Source organism: Osmia bicornis, chromosome 14 (assembly GCF_907164935.1).
Source record: "Osmia bicornis bicornis chromosome 14, iOsmBic2.1, whole genome shotgun sequence".
Classification (NCBI taxonomy): Eukaryota; Metazoa; Arthropoda; class Insecta; order Hymenoptera; family Megachilidae; genus Osmia; species Osmia bicornis.
In genome coordinates, this window is record NC_060229.1 from 232,839 (window position 1) to 255,395 (window position 22,557).

The 22,557-nt window shown below is 40.7% G+C and overlaps 1 protein-coding gene across 5 annotated transcripts; it reads left to right on the forward strand.

The window, feature by feature from the left end:
- The first annotated feature begins 800 nt into the window (after positions 1-800).
- On the forward strand, positions 801-18,430 carry LOC114878672 (protein drumstick). Of its 5 annotated transcripts, none has more exons than XM_046288618.1 (4): positions 801-869; positions 4,178-4,298; positions 10,656-11,202; positions 14,614-18,430. In XM_046288618.1, the coding sequence occupies exons 3-4, from the start codon at positions 10,973-10,975 to the stop codon at positions 14,687-14,689; spliced, it is 306 nt and encodes a 101-aa protein (XP_046144574.1). In that variant the 5' UTR covers positions 801-869; positions 4,178-4,298; positions 10,656-10,972; the 3' UTR covers positions 14,690-18,430. The 5 variants fall into 5 exon arrangements, with proteins under 5 accessions (XP_046144574.1, XP_046144572.1, XP_046144573.1 ...); XM_046288616.1 differs by lacking the exon at positions 801-869 and adding an exon at positions 2,353-3,784; XM_046288617.1 differs by lacking the exon at positions 801-869 and adding an exon at positions 2,353-3,348.
- Positions 18,431-22,557: the final 4,127 nt, after the last annotated feature.

Consider the following 22,557-nt stretch of genomic DNA (forward strand, 5'->3'; position numbering starts at 1 on the left):
TAACAGTACGTCAAGCTTCAAATTGATAGACGGTATATAAAAAATAGTATTATACTATACTATTATACTAATATTAATGAAAGAAGCAATAGTTCAAAAAGGTTTAACAGTAAAATTACGCAATTTGTCTAACCAAGATGAGATCATTGAAGTAAAATTGGCGCGAAATATTAATATTTCTTGACAATTTGTATCTTATTAAATATAATAATACAGCAATCTGTATTACCATCAATCAGGAAATGATCTACTGAAAGTATCCTACCGATTGTAGATTAATAATAACCTTTAGTCGATATTTTATCAAATATGTAAGTAAAGAAGGGTACTATCTTATTAAATGAAAATAATATAGGAAACATTAATTTAAAAAATGAACAGAATAACATAATTAACTTTCAGATTTAAATACCTATTACTTTAAAACGTAAGTACGCTTCTTTTTACAAGATTTTAATATCTTCCTTATAGCTCCATCTCTGTATTCATCATTATACATATACATATACGTATGTAGATATAATATCTAAAAAAAGTATATAAAATTTGAATGTATATTAAATAATGCAGTTGATCAGACACTTTTCATTCCCTTGCAGTGTTACTACTATCCAACGTTCTGAAAATGCGATTTTAATAGCGATTATATCACACCGGTGAATCTATGTCAGAATAAAGGCCATTGTATACCAGTCTGGTCTCGTTTTACGAGCACTCGTAGCCGGCTTTATAGCGCGAGAGGAGAGTGAAAAATCGACAAACAATCTATTCTGCCGGCATGTCGTTAACACGGTATGATAAGTCAGTCTCTCCTACATCGTCCGGGCTTCGTTCTTGACGTTCGTGTCCTGGTGTACGCGCCGACGGCGGTGAGTTTCTGTGAAAATTTCGGCCCGGCTCAAAAGCTGAAGACAAACATGGGCGTGTTTCATGAGGTGTCTCGGTAAATCCGGTAAAACGCCGAAGGCAAATCCTTTTTCTGTCAGCGGCGCACGACAAGCTAAATGCACGGCAATATACACTACTGTCCACACGTCTCTCGGTTCAAGGCATTTTATGGTTCCCACTAACGAACCGCACCGTTTTTGACTCCTCGTTTCATACGAGGTAGAGTCAAAAAGTTAGTGGTACTCGTATTAATATTTTGATCACTGGTGTCACTTCGACGACATTAAAAAATATAGATAATTTTTGTATAGGTATATATGGTATAGTAAAAACAGATACTTACCTGTGTATGGAATGGTGGCTCAATCACCTGAGATTTGAGTATGCAAATTTCCCCGAAGCATTTCGAAGGGAGATAAGAAACCAGGTGTGTCTTCTGTTTGCTGATTGAAGGAACACTTTTGTTGGACTATGAGATACCATTGTTGCGCCCCCTGTGGCTCGGGGGGCTTAGAATACGGCCACGGTATCCCCTGCCTGTCGTAAGAGGCGACTAAAAGGGGATACACGCGCGCGCGCGCGCACACACACACACACACACACACACACACACACACACACACACACACACACACACACACACACACACATACACAGGGACTGAAACAGGAGTTGTATTGAAGGAAGGAATGAACGATAAAAATATGGAGTATAGAGAGTAAAAGTATGGAATGATAAACTCATAGAATTAAGTTACGGAAAAATGTAAAAAGATAAGGAAATTCAAAAAATGCGCAGGGTTTGGGGCTGGCGGTGCTGCCATCCCCGAGGCGCGTGGATGATAGCGTTCGTTGGGCAATATGGGGACAGATTAGTCCCCAAAAACCGGCGGCCCCTTTAAGGGCGAAATTAGATGGATGGATGGATGGAGATACCATTGTAGTGAGAATTCAGATATCGACTGTCATTTTCATTCTTCTGTGAAAAGAATCTTTCATTTATAATCATATCTCATAAAATTGTTGTCTCTGGTATGTTCATCATTATAAATTTATTTACCTTTTATTTATTTTGAAATAGGTAAGCACAACTGCTTTCCTCTCTGAATTCCTCTGAATTTCAAAGCAACGAATTCCAGTTTCAAAATAACTAGGCGAACGCAACGAGGGTGGAAGATCGTAGGTGAAAGCGGTACGACGGTCTCAATAACCTTAGTTATGTAGTTCTCTCGTACGTTTGCGGGCGTAGCATTATAAAGTGTGCACGTCGCATACATAGTACATACGTGGCCAGCACAAGGTGCGGCTTTAGTCCACGATTCCTCTTGGGTTCGTCCTATGCCTATTATGCCGGAGAACTTTTTGTGGTGTCGTTCCGCGAGCCCTTTCCCCGATTAAGCATCGTTCACACTGCCTTAATACGATCACTATGACAGCTTTTCTTAAACCCCCCCCCCCCCCCCCCCACATTTATCAATATGGAGCAAATGCAATTTATCTAAAGTCAAAGTATGATTGAAAGTTTGTACAAGAGAGCAATAACATTACATATATAATTTTCTTTGAATGAAATTACACAGTTGTGTTTTATAGAAATAAAAGGAGTTTTTATATACATTTCTGGTAGAATCTGTTAAAACGTCAAATGTGATTCACTAGTTGCGCGTTATTTTGATTATCAGCAAGCATTTAGAAAGTAATCCCTTTATCTACGTGTTAACAAGTGCAACTGATAACGATGGACAATAAAGTGCCTCAATTATGGAATTGTACTTTATTAACGTCCGACGGTGGATTAAAAATATAGAATGTGGATTATGAAACATCGTGGTAACGATAAAAACAAAATTCTTTGAATAGTGTTCTCTTTCTTCCATAGAAATCCCATTTTATTTTTTACCCTATAAATTTCCAGATTACCTACATTAAATATTGCACGAACAAAAATGATCATACTCGTGTAAATTATGGGCGCTTATATTCATTGGTTCTTCGTGAACTACTGTAGTTAATTATACATATAAATAAATAATTAATGTCAGTCGAAAATATGTAAGAGCAAAACAAAATGAACTCAACTCCATTGTAGGTACACTCGTAGACTCGGCAAGGTAAGAAAAATTCATGCGATTACAGAACAGCAATTGTGGAGGAACCATTAAGAGACGTAGAGGAGATACGTAGTACATACATATATACAGACGCGTTCCCATTGGGCGCGTCCGCGTATCTGTACCTCGCGACTTCGCGCCGACCAAGTACGCAACTGGCGTCTTTGATGTAGCCGCCATTCCGGATGACACTTATTATCCTCGTGTACTGACAACGCTTTGAGACACGTCGGATTGCCTCGCGAACTGGGTGGCCTTAAAAAATTGTATCGCTTGCTTTCCGATCGAAATGAATTGATTGATACTTCGAATGATTTCGAAACGAATAGGTACTACACTTTAAATGTAATGTAAGTACTGGAAATTGATTACAGAGTAGATATTATATCTCATAGCGATTTAGATTGGTTTTAATATGTAGGTAATTGTTATTTTGGTATTATTTATTTATACATTATAACTTACATGGGGCGAGATGGCAGGGGTAAGATGGTAAATAGGTATCTTTCAGGATTAATCGAGCTTAACCTGTAATCATACGCTAAACTGAACTGCAATAGCTGATTATATATTATCAGAAACATCTACATCCGTAGGCGAAAAGAGTTTCCCTGAGCCGGTGTACCCTCGTCGATGCCGAAGCTCGAACCTACCTGCTAATTCGACGTGGACCTGTCCCGATCGTTCCTCGTTATCTCTGCCCACGGGCGAAGGTGATGGCGTTTACAGTATCGTGTGGCTAGGACCTAATCTATCGGTCCTGGACGTAGGTCGAAACGAGCCGAGGTACCTTTCTTCGTATTGCCACGACGTGACAATATTTGTCGCGGCTCAGCGATAGCGAGGACGCGCGCTATTTGCCCTGGTAACATTCCCCATGGGATGCCGTCTGTTTGCCGAGGCTTTGTTTCCGCCAGTTTCCGTTTCCTGCGCCAACACGGCGGCCTCTCTCTGATCTATCCGCTCACCGAATACGCGCTTTCCAGACATACAGCTTCATTTTTTTATTAACCCTTCAAAACGAAGAAATTTTCATCCCTTTATAGTATTGTACCTATTAGGTATTATTCAGAATATTTCGAAGAGTTGATAGAGAGTAGAGTCAAAGTAGACGTCCATCAGCTGCTGCAGCAGCTATACTTTAATTCTAATTCTCCATTTTTTCTGTCTGATCTGCAGTCCTCTACTACTTCCCATTAGAAGCAAACATCATGAGTTTCGTGTATAGCCGAGTCCAGTCATCCAGAGTTGATTTCAGCTTTACGTAATGCGCGTCATATCGTCGCCAATAACATGCTAGGTAAGTCGTACATACGTTGCCTTTCAAAACGTCGCATTATGTAATGTCCAGGGACCATTATTACGCAAGTAGTGAAAAGATTTGAACAAACGACGTGGTACGATCATAGAAATCATTTGTTATTCACACCATTTTACTGTATGTATGTATGTATGTATGTATGTATATGTACATACACAGAATGTGCATTAATACCTAATTTAATAATTACATAGGTGTAAATATAGATTATTTTCAAAATAGTGCAACAGGACGTTAATGAATTATTCTGGTATAAACCAACATCAAATGCTCATCTAACTTTACCACATTTATTAACTTAATGGATATGTGCATTATTTTTTAGCTCTTTTAGTAGTTAATTCATTAGGTATGTAATATTTATTTATATGTAAACAATAAGTTCCTCGTTTTCTTCCGTTGCGCAAACTAAAACTCATTCTCAGATACATTATCTTTAAAATCAGTGTTTGTATAGTTGCCGGTAATGCGTCCTCTGCAAACGTTCTTATCATCAACGCGTCACCTGTCAATTTTGTTAGACTTGTACATTCTACTTCAGCACTTTCAGTTTACACATTTCATTCTCGGAACTAAGCGCTTTTTTCATTTTGTTGAATTCCTATAGCGATCTTACTCTTGTTTCTTATTTTTGACCAAAAATCAATTTAATCCTTCATGCTCATGTATCTACTCTCAGCTATCCTATCAAAGTATCATTCTGAATATTTATTATTCTAAATTAATATTCTACAGGGACACAATGGATATTTTACAAAGCTCTTTAAAATTTTGCTTTCAATGCAGATTAGTTTCGTTCGGTGCAAAATAATTCTATGCAATGGAGTATCTATGCTTTAATCCAACCATGGATGCAGCCTCCATTTTGAGGTTCAAATGGTATAAGATTGTTGATGATAAAATTGAATATTACAAGCAAATATAAATAAATTTAGGTATTTATTGAGAAAAATTGGGGGTGCTAAACCGCCCAAAATTTGTATTTAACAACAGGTAACATTACTGTACAGTTATTATGTCAAATCTGCTTTACAACTCCTGTATACATTGTGCGAAAATTTCTGTAGAAAGAAACCAAACGAAACGACGACAAGCACCTAAAACAAAAGATTTCTCAGAAAGAATCTCTCAAAGTGTCATCTTTGACCAGCCAAATAAGCCGCTTCCTTTGGTCGTCTTTCACCGAACATCGTTGAGTGTTCGTCATAAATTCCGTTGATCGCGTCAGCATCAAAATTGCTGTCATCAATTTCCCCGTATCTCCATGAGAATCTTTCGAAAGAAACCCAATCCTTTCGAGATGTCCCTGGTTTCGATCTTTGCTCCCTAAATATTCCTATGAAAGAGAGGAACGGTAACGCTTAAAGCGTACGCTGGAAATGTTCCCCTCGTCATCGTTGCCGTCTTCATTCCAGCGAAATTGTCCGGTGGCAACAATTGGATTCCACGCGGTACGTCGGCGTCCTCTTTGTTGCCGATCGCTCACTGGTCTTCTTCGTCCGTTCGTTCGTTGGGGATCGAGCGGCCTTTCCCGTGGAATTTTTCCACCACTCGATCATGTCGGTGGCTCGCGAAGGAGGCGATAGCCCATTGAATCGTCCAATGAAGCGATACCGCGAGATCTCGCTGGGCGGTGCCCAACGCGCTGGCGATGGTTCTTGGATCCGGCGGGGTCGAAAGTGGGGGTACGAGTGGGACCGACTGGGCCCCCTCGCATAGCGACCCTGGTGGGGGGATTGACATCGACTACTGTGCATTTCCCACGTGCCCTGGGAACCCCCGCGGCATCGTGTCAGCCCCCGCTCTTCGTTCCCGCACGCTTCCACCTCCGCCTCCTCCCACACCTTCGTCAGCGTCGCGCTTTCTGGCCTCGAGAGGCCCCGATAAAGACAAAGAGATCGCACCGCTCCCGCGAATCCTCTTCCAGGAACCGATTCAGCTGATCCGCTTTTTCGCGTGGGCGAACAGATTGACGCGGACTCGTTTCGGTCGCCTCGAGGACGACGGCGACAGGTCGTCTGAATGGGCCCGCCGATCGTGAAACCCATACCGAACGGTTCCGCGGGTTTCTTCTGGCATCGAAGCGATATCCCCGAGTTAAAATTCGAGGCTGGCAATGAAAATGCGGGAGAAGGACGGGACGATCGCGGTGGCTCTTCTCGGACGGCTACCTCCTTTGTACCCTGGTTCGGCTACCGCCCCCGCGGGGGGTAAGCACGCGGAGAGGGCGCGAAGCGAAAGAAAACCAGAGTCGGTATTCATCGGGGAGTGGGAAGACCTATTCGAAAAGGATGTTCGCGTGGGCGAAGAGGGATGCTCTGATCCAACGGTTACGAGGGCGGTCCCATCGGGGACCGGTGGAAGGGATCATGGAAGAGAGGGAGCATGTCGAGGGACAGTTGGAGCAAAGGGAGGGCGGATGGGCACTCTCCCAGGAGCTCAGGAAGCCGCGTCGTCGAAGGATTTGTGAATAACCGCGCTGCTATTCGGTGACTGGCCAGACAAGGACATCCGAGAGACGGAAAGAGAGGGAGGGACCTAGAGAGCCAGGATAAGGAGCACTTCTTCCTCTTCTTGTACCGCTCTCTTCCTTTTCCTTCTTCTGCTCCCGTTCCTCCTCCGCGGTCCTTCGACTCACCTCTTCTACTACCACCACCTACCGACCGCGCTCTTCTAAGGAAGGAAGATCCTGGAGCGTTTCTGGTAGAATCGAGAGAGGCTCTCACACGGACAAACGACAGCTAGTGGGCATCGGTGAGTTGGTTCGGTAGGGAGGTGTCTCCCGGTCCTCCAACCAGAAGAAGCGAGACGACGACGACGACGCCGACGAAGGAGACCTTTGGCGGTTACACACCGCGTCCTACCGTCTTCTGGTGTGCCTACCTATTCGGGCTACCAGCGAACCGAGCGGGCAAACGGAGCTTCAGTCGACGCCGCGCACCCAAACGGTCCAGACCTGTCAGCCCGGAAGACAGCATCCCTACGTAACGTTCAATAGAGAATCCACTTCTCGAAATCTAGTTCCCGCTTTCTCTCTAACTGTACGCGAACCTTACGATTTTGCTCCTCGGTTCGAACAATTCCACGGAACGTTTACTTCTCGTCTGTTCAGCAGTCAGAAATACCCGGCGTGAGAGGGAACTACGGTGTCCGTGTGCTGCTTTCAACGGGTAAGTGCAACTTTAATGTCTTTTCCATCGGAATTCTTCATTTTTATAATACAAAGTGTTAGAAAATCATTATTGTATACCTACCTATTAAAAACATAGAATTATGAATAGTTTCAAGTTTTTGGTAGCTTTTGAAAATTTTAATACACTCGTGTTAGTCTATGTTAAAATAGTTTAATGGAACAGCTAGAGAAAGTAAATTTAATGTCAGACTTTGCGACTACTGCTTCATCGTGTTTCGAATCGAGCGGGCGGGAAAAGATGTCTACAATCGTTGATGTCACTCCAGGCTTCGCGGTGAGTGGCCCAAAACCGGTAGCATGCCACAGGGCGGTACACGGTAGTTGGTTCATTTTCATTGGCTACCAGCCTACGCTGTGCTGAATATTTTATTCGTCGACGGTTTCGGAACCTGTATTCTCAGTTTAGATGTTCCTCCACCCGCTTGATGAGCTCAGACCATTCGGAGTGTAGTAGGAAAATGGTAGTTACGACTGATTTCATTTGAAATAGTAACTACATGTATTATATTATTAATCTTGTAAGATTTAGATATATAAATTTTTGTATAATTAGGTACTGTTTTTAAAAAAGTCTGTTAATTCTAAATTATTTGCCCCTTTTTCACAAAACTAGTAAGAAATTTACATGAGCTAAAAGTTCCCATATCCATGCTAATAATTAGTTGAACTAAAATAATTTTTGTCACTTACATACTAACCCTTCTTCAGTTCACGAAGTCTTCAATGACCCTAAATTCTCAAACTGAATCTTCCAAAGTGCAAAATTGGTTTTGACCAATTTGGTAAAATAGCGGCCTAAACGGTCCCCCCAGGAATCTTAGTAAGGATTAAACCAACACTGAAGGCTATCATTGTGTCACCTAATCCTATCCCCAAAAAACATCATCCAATACCACCATGTCTCTCTTCTTATTGGACAGCGGTAAGAAATCGTAGTAGGAAGTTGCCGTTCCCTGACAGGCCCTTCCACTTTCGACAAAGTACTCCCCAGGGCAACAGGTCGATTCAGAGGAGGAGGGTGTGGTTCCGCCCGGTGGATTTGTGTGGAGGTTCAGTAGCGAGTGGCCGAAAACCGGTAGTCAGCGGTAGGGCGGTGCACGGTAGCAGCTCCTCTTTGGTTGGCTACTGGTGAACGAACGAAGGCTACTGCTCCCTTCTTTATTCCTCCATACATCCGAGAACGGGTGCACGCACGTCGACCGGGCTTCTTGGTTGGCTCCACTGCGTCCTTCTTTGATTGGCTGACTCTTCATCCGTGCCCTCCGTCTTTCTTTTGCTCGCGACGGACCGGGCGTAAACGCGGCAGTCACTTATCTCGGCCGGCTGTCGCGAGTATGGCCTGTCTGCTGACAGCCCGAATACTGATTCTAACTCGCTGTCTGGGCTGTATGGACAGTCTTGGAACGGGCTTTTTCCTCCATGTGGCCACGTTAAAAATGATGGATCTGAAGGGTGCTTTGGTGGAGAGGTGTTGGAAATCCCAGTTATTTTCAGAATCTTAAATTACATTTACTATCAAGCTTTTAAATACAAAACAGACATAGTTAATTCTGAGCCCCAAGTGGCCCTCCTTAGTATTCGAAATCGTTTCACTGAATGTATGAATTTCGTCTAATAGCTTCAGACTTGGTTCTACCCTTGGTTCTACCTTTTCCCGAAAGTAGTGGCGTAACCATGCGAATCACGAGGCATGTTTCCATGACTGATTCGAGCGATAACTTTCGGTGGATGACAAGTACACGAACCTTTACTTTCATCGGACGTGCTCCGAGTGAAGGCCGCGTTAGCATTGCCGTTCTTAGAACGGAACAGCCTTATCGAATTGCAGGACGCGTGTCTAACAGAATTAAGAAATCCGATGTCCCGCTTGTTCGGTTTAATTGTATTCCCGTCACAGCCTGCTAAACAACTCCATTATTCGTTACAACAAATCGAAACCGTATTGTGACAGTGGAACTTCCAAGAAGCTGTTTAAATTTCAACAAAAATTCTAAAGGTACAATTTTGACAAGATTTTCAGGTAGTAGGTATACCTTTCTGTTAATGAACTTTGCTACATCATTCGCGTGGGTATGTTCATTCGCAAGTTCCTTGGACGTAGTACGCGATTGTAAGTGCGTGCTTCCACATACATCGCATTATCATACATTATCATACATTAGCTTTGACCTCTTGATCACGACACGCTGTAGACACGCTTGGTAGGTGCCCTGTTAGTTGGTACATGGCAAGTGTGGCTTGAAATTTATGACATTCGTTCGGAGTTCAATTTTCTAGCAAAAAAATGGTAGATTAAAATAAACATCACGAAGGTATTCACTTAATTAATCTCAGTCAGAATAAGAAAAATGATAAATTACCATTTTTATGTTCCAAAAATGTTTGGGCAAAAATCTCGAAACAAAAGCAGCTGAGGCTAGCCTAAGCGTTCTCCATAAAAATGACCCACTCACTAACTAGTTTGACCAAAATTGTAGCGAGCGGAACGAATCCACGAATCTGCCGTCTCGAGGCTGACGCGATACGAAGAGGAGGCGAGCAAAAAGCGGGCAGAGCAGACTGCTGCGTAACACGCAGCTCCGATTAGGCCCCACCGCCGTTAGGCAGCCTAACCAACCGGGATACGCCCAGCCACGCTTATTACTCATTCGGACACGCCACTTTATTCGAGCGTGCGCCGTGTGCTTACCTTGCGCTACCAGTAGCACCTGGACGCGGCTCCTGCACAATGGCCGCGGCGGTCCGCGCGATCAGACCCCGGGGGCCTTTTTTATTGCTGCCTCTCCGCTCCGCGGGACCCCACTTTTCGACGACTGGCCACCAGCAATAAGCTTCCTCCTACGTTACTTTCGATTTGACCTCGATTCACGGTCGTGCTCAATCTTGGTAGCGATGATTCCCCTTTGGGTCTGCGATTTTTAGATTAGGGTGCGAATTTGGCCATTTCTTATCAATATAAGTAGGTACCTATACTAACGAAAGGAAGGAAATGAAAATAATATGAGATACAGGATTAAATTAAAATTGGGGTTTTCTGCAAGGTCCGCCATCCGAGGACGATCAATTCGGGCTTGTTCGTTATCGGCACCACCCAGATACCCTGGGAATCGATCGAAAAATCATTGTTCTTTCATTTCCCGCAGGTAGAGAGAAAGAAGGGTAGGTGATCGTGTCGCCCGCGAGGAGGTACAACCCGAGTGATCTCACTCGCAAGAGTCAGCCGGTCGGGACTAGGTTTGCGCGGGAGGAGAAGAGCGACACGAACGGCAGGAGCGGCAAGAGAGGGACCAAAAGGAAGCTGTGGAAAGAGAGAAAAACGAAGCTTGGAAGAGAGACAGAGAAGCGTGTTGAATCGGTGGAGGGAGTGACTCGAGGCGTTAGCAGAACCGCGCGAGAGAGGAGGTAGAGGGAAAGGAGACAGAGAGTCGACCAAGAGAAGGAGCGGTGGGAATTTATAAGGATGTTCGCGATAATGCCGATGGAGACAGAGGGGCACGGCAGGGAGTTCGGCCGCCGGCAGAAGATGCGCGCCAAGTGCACGGTAGAGTTCGTCTGCAAGTACTGCCAGCGGCGCTTCACGAAGCCCTACAACCTCATGATCCACGAGCGCAGCCATAAGGACGACGTGACCTTCACCTGTGAGGTCTGCGGAAAGTCCTTCAAGCGGCAGGACAACCTCAAGCAGCACAGGTACATTTTACCGGAATATTCTATCGAATATTATAGATCCATATACCTATATATATATATATATATATATATATATATATATATATATATATATATATAGGTACACGAGAAATATTTTTATCGAGCCTTCTTCTAATTTGCCGCGAGGCGACGGGACTGGTTCCGAGGTTGATACTCGTGCCAGACATCGATCAGACCCTGGGATCATTCTTTTTCTCCTTCATCTGTGCCCAGTTAATAGTGCAGCCTGCTTTCTTCGTTTAATTTTTTTCTTATTTTATTATTATTGCAACGATACTGTAGATTGGATCGCGCGCGCACTCAGGGACCCAGTGATAGTTACCAATGAATTAGTGCGAGGGGAAAAGGTCATAGTGTGCTCGCGTCCGGGCTGCGCTCGTCTCACGGATAGATCGCGGTGTGAAGTTCAATGTGATCCCGGTGTCTGAAGGTCCGCGCTATCGGTTTCGTCGCTGGTCCCGGCTTTTCCACTCGCTCGAATGACAACTAAATAGACGTGCTGTGCTCCGATCATCCGCCGTCGCAAACCTTCGACGCGTCGTGAACACTAAAATCAAGAATTTCAAATTAATATTTTAGGATTTAATCACTTTTACAACTGTGGACCAATGGATGACATTTTTAAAATTTTGCAATGTTTCTAATTTTACTTGGGAAAAATGAAAAATTAGAACTAGAATTTTAATTTCACTTTTTGAAAGAAAGGTGTGTAAATTTTAGTGGCGTATAAGTCGATTAAAAAAATGTCAGCTTTTGTTCTGAGGTATGTGGACGATTGAAAACGAACTAGCCACGTGTATTGTATATTGACCCAACCGAGCAAGAACATAGGGACCACTTCGAAAACCGGTCGGGTCACCGGTACGACCTTTTGTAAAACGAACAAGGATAATCCAAAGAAGACAGTACCTACTTCATTTAGTGACTCACTATACGGGATGATTTCCTTCCGACGAAAAGTCAATTTTTCTTTCTCCATTGCGACGAAACGTAACAGTAACTCGTCTGAAGGATTTTAGTGATCGAAGCACAGACAGCTATGACAAAATTGAATATTATAGGTAACTATAATGTTCTTTAAACAATTTAGTATTGATTGGTTTCAATGTTAATATAAACTTTGGTAAAATTCATTAATCATCAAATTCATTAAAGATTGAATTTTTGAATGAGAAATAAAAGGTCTAGTAATTTTTGTTTTTTCAACAATTTTTGGCAGATTAAATGCATAATGAATTTCATCTAAAGTTAAGTTAATCTTGAATATTATAATTGATTAGATAATTGAAACGTTTTGATGAAAGAAAGGTCGATTCAATTTGACGTGTTTTAAGTTTGCAGCACGTTCCATGCGAAAGAAGTTTCCCTTTGAATATAGTGCCACAGAATTATTGTGCTATTTCTCTTATAAATCCTTCAGTGTACGTCATTTTCTACTTCCTTTTCTAGCATTGAAAAACAGTGATGGTTAGATTATTTATTAGGTATTTTTGCAATGCAAAATTTTTGGGGTCTTGTAGGTAATTAGAGGCAGTTATAGGCAGTAGGAATACTTAACATAAAATAGTACCTATTAGGATTTTAGAATGTTTAATGCTTTGACAGCCGCTAACATATAGGTATACATGATTACGTTATTGTTTTTCAACTTGTTCTTTTTTTTATTAATTATTATTCGTTTTAGAGTATAGAGTAAATGAAAGTCTGAAACATAATTCTAGCATTAATCTTCTAGGTATGTATTAACCCTTGAATAGCGAAGCATAGGTTAATCGTGACCTAAACTTATAAAACATTTGTATCATTTTTAAATGAAAGAATTTTATTTTTATTATGTCGGTGCATAAATTACTGAAAAAGTTAGTGAAAATAAGATGAAAATTTAAGTATGAAAGTTAGGAATACGTGACAGAGGCCATCAAGGTGTAAAACTTGACATTCGTTCGTAATACGAGTGTCGTTATCAAAAGCTGTTCGAGATAAGATATTTTACGACTTTGATACAAATTTCGTGCAAATGATTAAATGATAAGACTGAAAATCAAAAGTTAACCAGGTTCCGTCGCGTCGGTCGTTGACGATCGAACAAGAATCGACTCGTGCGACGTCGATGAGACATAAAATACATCTCTAATGATCGTAATTCTATCACGTGGACAGTTAATTATCGTTCAAAATGCAAATTCTTCTTCAAAAGCAGCAACGTTTCTTTCTTTTTCTCGTTTCTAGTCGCATTGCGTCTCGCTGCTTGAACACTTCATTTGCGTCAACGAATTTATTTGACAGCTAACTGGAAACTGACTGCTCCTACGACGAATATACATAACTTTTTCGTTGTTGTGTTACAATGTGCAAATTTTTATGAATTTTTTGCTGAATTCTGAAAAGCCTTCGAGAGAAATAAACGAAATTTTTTAGGTAGCTTTAATATGGTAAATTATAATGTTAGAAAGAAAAATTTGCAAAGGTGACATTGTGAAATTCAATGAAGCATTTAATTTTTAAATGTGTCTGTCTCTGGCTACGTATAAAAAAAAGAAAAAATCCGCGAAGATGTAGTTGGCGCCTCTGATTGTCCGTCACACATTGAAGATCGCATTGACCCCTATAAATCAGTCTGAAATAATGCTACCTCCGCATGGAACGTGCGAGCAAACTCGCGCGAGCACACAGTCGAACGAGCGAGTGAACGATAAAATAAATCTTCGATACTGGTGGATACTAATGGATACCTTGTATGTAACGGCGGTGGTCTTGTTTTCTGTTCTGTTGTAGATGTGGGTGGCGGTGAGCGGGAGCTCTGAATCTCCTGCACCTTGACACACACACAATGCACACGCAACAACATCAACAACATGATCAACAAAAAAAATTTATTCAAACAATCTATAACAACAAAAAATATTAGCTATCCATGTTCTTCCATTTATTATTATTATTATTATTGACATGATTCTTTTGCTCCACTCTTCTTTCCGTTTCAATATTCATTCGAAGTCTCCCGCAACCACGAAGACAACACGTTCGGTTCTCGTGCATCGTGTACCGCCACCACGAAAAAAAAAAAAAGAAAACAGAGAAAAAAATGAAAAAGAACGGAAGAAAAAGATACGCTCAGCATGCTTAAAACTCTGCCACCACCACCACCACCACCACCACCACCATCAATTTTTTCTTCTTCTTCTTCTTCTTCTTCTTCTTTTGCTCTTCTGCTACGATCACGTTTATCGCCTTCTACTAACAACGAGCCCGCACGAAATTACCTATACGCTCTCGCGACACGTGGTGGAATTGAATTGCTAACCAGGAGGAGAAAGAAATGTTAGAGTTTCGTGTTTTTTCTAAGTATTTACTTTCCTCATCTTCCGATTTCGACCATCTTTGTTCCAGGAGCATACACTCTGTTCCCTACAAGGGCTCCAACGGCTACTCAAATGGCTATTCGAATGGCTACTCTAGGTACTAGAAGCCATCCAGCCAATTCATCCTATATACTCCCATAGACGCGCGTTTCGCTATTTTATCATTAGGTTATATTTCTATGGTCGCGATCGGTACAGTTTCAACTAGTTTTTGGAATTTCAATGTATGTTCGTTATTTTTTATATTTATAGGCTGAGATAAAAAATAATTCCACTAAATTTTTGCCGACCTTATGAAATTGAATACATTAGATAATCCCGTAAAATATATTAGCAATCTTAGAATTTTATATATAAGTAAAAGTATAGTTTCGAGAAAAGATGGCTCTAGCGAAAGGGTTGAAAGGGTTAAAAACGATCAGAAATCTTTGGACGTTATAAAAAATTTGAAACTGAGAAGGCAAAAAAGAAATGCTTTAAAGATAGTTCGAATGATAATAATCAAGTCTACGTGGAAATTCCGAGAACTTCTTGATCCAACCACGCGTCTATCCTTGCCGATGTCCGTCTGTCGGTTCTCCGGGACGATCGATTAATTATTATCAGCTCGAAACGACTTAACGCCAGCCTACCGAGTCGCAAAAGGGAAACAGTTCCGTGGATACTAATCGTCTCCTCGCCTATTAAACCTCGCTTCTCGCTCCTCCATCCCGCTTCTTCGATTGTTTCGTCTCAAAGCTTCTACCACTTTCCTGTATTCCGAGCCTAGACACCTAGACGTCAGCCACATCAAGTCATCGCGATAAAGACTACGAGAGACAGAAACAAACAGGAAGAATCAATGGTGCAGTCAAATCAAAATTCTTGCAAGGACAAAAGAATTCAGATCCTGAAGAAGCTGATTCTTAAGGAATTTCGATCTAAGAACTCGTTTATTGAAATGCTGACAGAAGACAACTCAAGAAACTGGTTCGATAGAAAGTATTTAAAAATTGAAAATCATTTAGCGACAAGAATAATGGCCAAGAATTCTATAAGACTCTGGGAAACGAGACAGGAAAATCCAACTTCGTTATCAGTTACATGCTCGCTCGAAGACATCAAGTATCCAACCAGTTTCGTTATCTCACAAAATCTACTCGCCCATAGTTCCTGTTTTCTCCTACGGTACAACGGCTGTAACAACTTAATAGTGGAAAACGAAGATGCGATCCAAGCGTCATCCATGGAAATGGAGCAATCAGTCCAAGGTCGAAGTGACTTGAGCTACATCCATTTCTCCTGAACAATAACTCTTCATAATGGCTGTTCATCAAAAAAGGAGCTACAATTTCAGTTTTAAAGTTTTATTCAGAAGTCTTTGAAGAAGGTTAAAATCTTCAACCGCCTTGATTCTTGGGATTCGAAAAAATCTAATTAACAAATAGGTTATACCTATGTAGTAAATCTATGAACCTAACGACATAGAACGCCGATAAAAGATAAAAGAAAAGAATTCCAATTTCAATATCAAAGAGTATCTCAGCATCATCGATCAGCCAGTTGTCCCCGGAAGCAGCTAATTTGAATTGGAAGGAGAAGATGTAAAAAAGAATGATCCGTGTCAACGCCGCAACACGAGGACCTCGGGCTAGAATCCGAAATTGGACCGCGTAATAACCCGGTTCAAAGTAGCTACCGAAGAACCGATGCTACCGTAAAAACCACGCCCAGGCCTGAAGCGACATCATCCATATGCCCAGCACCAGCTTCATCTCCCTTGGCCCAATTTTTTGCGATTTCTCGATGGAAATCTATTGATCCTTGTTATTCGTAGAAATGAACCGATATTGTAGGAGAAGCAGACTCTTCGAGACGCGACCAGACGACCTTGGAAACGTGAAACAAGGCGGGTCCGCTGACGCAAGTACCAGTCGGCTGGGATCGATTTCCACTGGATGGATGAATCTCCAAGTGTCTCTTCGATTTCGCGCACACTGAGCGGGATCGTTCGATTAGAATGATCCTGTTCGATGATCGATCAGCTTGGTACGTTTCCCGGCCATCCGTAGCTGCGACTACATATCCTTCTTTCGACTCCGCGACTTTCTGGAGGGCCCCTCTCATCGAACGGACATCGGCGTGGAAAAGTTCCTTCTACCGAAAACTGTTAACCGATCACAGTGCCTCTCACAGGGAACGATGACGTCATGATGCAAATGTTGCATTTGAGATTAGGTAATTTTTTACTTTGTTTTATTGAAATATTTTATCTTGAATGTTCAGTGGCAGTTAATATGTAAAAAATTTTCTAATACATTGGTACATGTAATTTTGTAAATACTCTGTTCGAAATAATTGGTAAAGTTTTGAATAATATTTTGAAAAAATGTATTGATATAGGTAATATTCAAAAACACTAATGACTTTAAATAATAAAAAGATAGAATAATTTTTAATACACTATTTAATATCTTATAAAATGTATCAATTATTTTGAGCAGTGTATAAAGGTGTTTTTCAAATCATAAGGAATGAATTAGAGTGATTGTTGTTTATTACTAAAATTAGTATTAATGCATACACTTTCCAGATTAAAAATCAATTAACCCCTTAAACTAATACAATTAAAACATTGGTATTACAGACAATAATTACCTAATTACAATTTCATTATTTTGTATTAAAGTTTGAGGGGTTAAAATGTTAATCATCGGACGTTACAGTAAGTGACATACCCTCCGCAACAGTCGAAACAACTATTTTTCTTTCCGTCACTTAATCATCAGATCTATCAAAGCACATCGCAAACACTATTAAAATCAAAATTGACACTTGAGAAACGATACGCGCAGTCTTGTATAAAATTCAACATATCACGGTGTCTCGGCTCGACCTGTATATTTTTCTTTCATTATACATATCTCTATTTAGAAGCGCGTGTATAATTAGCGAGGCTAGTTTTATAGTCCCTTTCTTGTAAATTAACACCCATACACACAGTATACACAAATAAATACACAGCGTGGATGAGAAGCAAAAATAATTGTTTAAACGCCTGGATTTTTCAAAACTATAGCATCTCGAGGTTCCTCGAGATAATCAGCTGATTAGTTTGGAAAATTCACGATCGCGACTTTGGGAGTGAAAAAATATGGCGACATCGTCGTCATACATACATAAAAAAGAAAGAATTTTCTTCTGTGACGTATGGAAAGGAAAGGAAAGGAAAGGAAAGGAAAGGAAAGGAAAGTAGGAGGGGTGTGCGGGTATAAATTTGTTCGGGTACTCGGGTACTCGGAAACTCGCCCATCCCTGGAAAGGAGTAAGGAACAGTCGTGCTTTGTACATAGCTTAAAATTACATATCGCTGCGTCTTTGAATATTATATTGCGGGCAATGCGATTATCAACGGAACGTATTATTATTATTAATTATTTTATGAACGTTATCGAAAGAGAAAAAAAAGAATAGTCGTTTAGTCAGTGTGCATCGTAGCCATCGATAGGCAATCTCGATCCTGTAGAGCTGTATCACGTTTTACCGATTAAATAGAAGTGATAATAATGTTATTATTATATATATTATATTATATATTATATTATGTTACATTATAATTATATTATACGTGTATCTATGCCTGTATCGCTAGCTTTACAAAACAAAAATGAAAAAAAAAAAAAAAAAAAATTAAACCGAGGCGCACGGTCAGCCCGGTGAGACAAGAATTTTTCTTGCTTCTTCTCTCGAAGAGAGATAAGACGACGTATGCGTGACACTCTCCGTGTGCTTTCGAGGAATCGCAATGTACTTGTGGGCACGTCCCACCCTACCGGCCTACCAATAAATTTCGCCAACTCGTAAAACCGACCTTCTGCTCTTTTTCTCTACGTTTCTGTCCACCACTCCCGCCGCGGGACCAGGCGCAACATTTTCACGAAATCCATTCCTTTTTTCCACACCGGTGAGACCCGACGAAAGTTATCGGGTGACCGTGTTCATCCCGATGTCCCCACGACCTGCTCCGCCGAACCGCTTGATTTGTTGTCCGTTTAATTGAATTATTTTAATGGGCCCCTCAGGGCCTTTTGATGGACGACTTTTGCTACGGTGCTTCTTCTTCTGCTTTCCTTCTTCCATACAAGTTTATGCGGGATACTTGAAGATCTGCGACTGGATGATCGAGGCCAACTCTTATGAAAGAGGGACTGAAGATTTGGACAGGATGAAATTATTCTTTTAATTAGTTACAACAATATTCTCTAAGCAACCATCAAATATCCAGAAACAAATTAACAATCTTTATAGAAGAGAAGCAGGAAAAATCGTATCCTGTCGAATAATTATAATGTATTACAATGTAATGTACAATTATAATGTACACGTTAAAGTAGAATGACGCGTTAGCCGAAGTTGTTTGAAGTCGCGAACTATGAAAGATCAATTTCAAACATTGAAATATCAAGAGAATTTAAATGGAAACATGAGTGTCCGTTCCAGATCGCGCGGTATACAATTTACAACGAGTTTCCTTGATCAGTCGTACACGGACACTGTTTGAAAGTGGTCATCACGCAAATCGTAACGAGCCAAAGGATGGAGAGAAAGGAGAAGAATAAGGAGTACCTATACTCGTGATCGGAACAGGCCTCCTGCGGGCGTAAAATAGCCCGAGTGTTTGCACGAAATTATCATTCCTGTCACAATACGCTGTCCAATCAGCGTACGGTACATCTTGACTCAATCAGCTTTACCGGATTCCAAAAAGACACGTATGTAGGTATCTGCTGGACCGGAAGACATCAAAAGGGAAAGAATTAGCAAACATTGAATTAGCTACGGCTTGCTTGAGAACGTTTCTTTAAATGTCTTTTCCTGGTACATAGTGAACAATGATTTTTTTTTTCCTTTTTAAAGGTACAGTATGGAGCAAAAATTGCTTCTCTAGAATACTAAAATTGTAGAATTTCAGAATAATGAATGTGCCAGTTCACATTTGGGGTTGGAGGTGGAGTAGGCCCACCCTGTTCTTCATCTAGTCACGCCAATGCGGAGGCGCCATTCTAAGCCTTCGAATTGAGTTTCGAGTCTCGTGTCGAGTTGGAATTTATATTTTTCTCATCTAAATTTAGAAAATTTCGAATCACAAGAAAAATGGAAAATTTGGAATTGTTCAATTTGAAACTCATTGCTAGCTTAAAATAAACATCATTTTCATACCTTCTGCTCAGCCATTGAACTTGCTTGGAAATCACGAATCTGTATTGAATCAGCGGTATCACGATACCGAGTAGAATAGTCATGGACGTCATGAAATTCGAATCAGATCGTCGTAAAGGATGATATAGAGGGAACGTACTGCTTTCACTGGCCAGCGAAGCAAGTTGATTTTTGCAGCCGGTCATGGTTCGTGCAGAATTTTGCAATTGTGCAACAAGCTTTAAGCGTTCAAAGGTATGGGCGAACAAGATTGCAGCCAGTGCATCCTGTTCGCTTTATGCTTCTGCTGGAAGCTGCTCTCACCTCCTGGGGCAAAAGTCGTGAGCTGAATGTCACGATGATTGAATACGACTCGTTGATGCGCTTTCCGCATCAGACGATGGAACGTTACCTCTTCCATTCGTTGATGTCTTTCCTGGATTTAGAAATATTTTCCATCCCGTGTAATCCTATTTTTGCCCACGTAACACGCGCCACTGAATAACTTATCTGTTGAAAGATTGCCGGTAAGCGCCTCCTCTCCTCGGCAACGCGGTATTTTACGACCACTTTACGGCCAGTCTGTAGTTTTTACTTTACAATCGACGATGCACAAGGTAAGTAAGTAACGTGGCTCGTTCATTCTCGGGACATTGAATTAAATAGCAGGTATGTACATTTCGAGCGTGAATAATTAAAACAGTGATTGTTTTGTATTATAACTTGGTGCTTTCTGGTTGATTCATCTTTATGCAAGAGATGGTTTGTTGATTATGTTTAAGTTAGCTTCTGTAAAGAAGAAATTTCTAAAAATTTCACATTAACGAATCATCAATCATGCGTGTAACAGTACCTGAAGATCGGTTCAATAACTGGAAGTACGATGTAGCAGAATAATCATGCGTGAAAAATACCTTCGATCAAACGCAGGAACGTTCGTCAACATCTCCTTAATCTTCAACGATTCGGCATGGCCACTAATTCGACTCGTAACCTCCTTGGCCGCGCCACGATTTGAAAGCGTTTCCACATGCTTAAGAACAAGTTATGGGCATGTTCGACGCGGTAAGGTAGCGGGCAGAAGCTTCCCATGGAGCTCTCACCTCCGCGGGCGGAAAGTGAACTTCGCGGACTGTTGCAGCCAACACGGCCGCGATCCCTTTTGAGGGGAAAGGTCGGTGAAAAACGACTCGATGATCTGTTACTATAACAGCATCAATGCCACGGATCGCTTTCATTTTACAAAACGTACGCTTTATTCGAAAATAAAAATCATTTTCTTTTTTTTTTTGGTTTCGAAAAGTTTTTATCAGGTTTGTATACATACAGTAGAAGTTCCATTCGTGTATCCCTTCGTTTCCTACCCCTATTCTTTTTTTCCCTACTCATAAATGATAAATTTTGTTCATTAGTATAATAGTAAAAATTAGTAAAAATGTTGGAGGTCGAAGATGCACGCAATTTGCTACCTCTGTACCTAGCAGTTATTATATTCACAAGCATACACATATGTATAAACAGTCAGACAACAAAGTCGTCGATTACTCTAAGAGGATCAGGAAAGAAGAGAGACAGGTTACGTGAGAAAGCGAATGTCGTTTTGTAGTAGCAAAAGGTGAACGTTTAACTGTTCTAAAGGTTATTACCGTGGTATCATCACTGCGTCAAACGGAAAAGCAAAGTGGGTTACGCGTGAAGAAGGGCGAAAATGAGGGAAATGGTTACTTTTACTGGAGGAAATACATGCGATCAAAATCTGGAAATACAATATAAAATTTACCTCAATAACATTCTTTAAGCTAATATTTTTTCCTTGCATGTTCACAAAGTTTCATAGTTTTTTAAATATGTATGTATTATACCTATACATGTTCCTTGTTTATTCCTTACAAAGCAGCTCCATTCTAACATCAAAATATACAACTCATTGTTCGGCATTCAACTGCTACAAAGTCATAACTTTTGAACAATGATAGAAAAGAAAGATAATAAAAAGAAAAATCCCAATAGAATTACAGAAAGGGAGAAGGAAAAGAGCGGCAACCGTGGGTGTGGATACCGTCTTAAATAGTGCCAGAAGGCAGAGTAGTTAAAGGTTACTACCGCATCATCGTCACGTCAAACTAACAGGGAGATTAATACCCCATAGTTGAACGCTAGTTACGTTGCCCGTTATACCGTGGCTGTTATTAATAATCACAATTGATGCGAACCCGGTTATTAATGACCGCAATGATAATAGTCCAACACATTGACGGGTAATCAATTATCAATTACAATTATAATCGTGCTAGTTCAAATGTTTTCAGTGCAAACTTTATTAATTATAATTAGATAAGTCTTGGAAATAATCTAAGAATGTTAGAATTTAATAAATGGCTATTTGCGAACGATAGAAATTGATAGTTATCGTTCGTAAAATATCAATTGATTAATGACTGATTTCTATAATGCCTCTTAAGGTGATGGGTAATTAATATTCTTGAATAACAGGTATTTATGACAAAATCACTTAACCTGTGGGTATAGTTAAAGATATTCTGTGAAAATTCATTGGAAGTTGAAGTATTCAAATTTTATTGAATAGTAAGATGTTTTAAATATTTTAAGGCTTGAAATTCCTTTCAATTTTTCATATGATTCAATTAATTCTTGTTTAAACCACTCGTTATAGAATCGAAATAAGTGATTGTATACACAAATGCAGAAACTGGTAGCTCGAGCTTGACTAACAAATTAATTACTCGTTTTATGAAATTAATTGCTGCAACTAGGGTAGATAAGGCTAGCTACG

Coding starts and splice junctions, on each gene's coding strand:
- LOC114878672 (XM_046288618.1), top strand. CDS start 10,973: ATGTTCGCGATAATGCCGATGGAGACAGAGGGGCACGGCAGGGAGTTC. Junction 11,203..14,613: donor GACAACCTCAAGCAGCACAG/GTACATTTTACC, acceptor TCTTTGTTCCAG/GAGCATACACTCTGTTCCCT.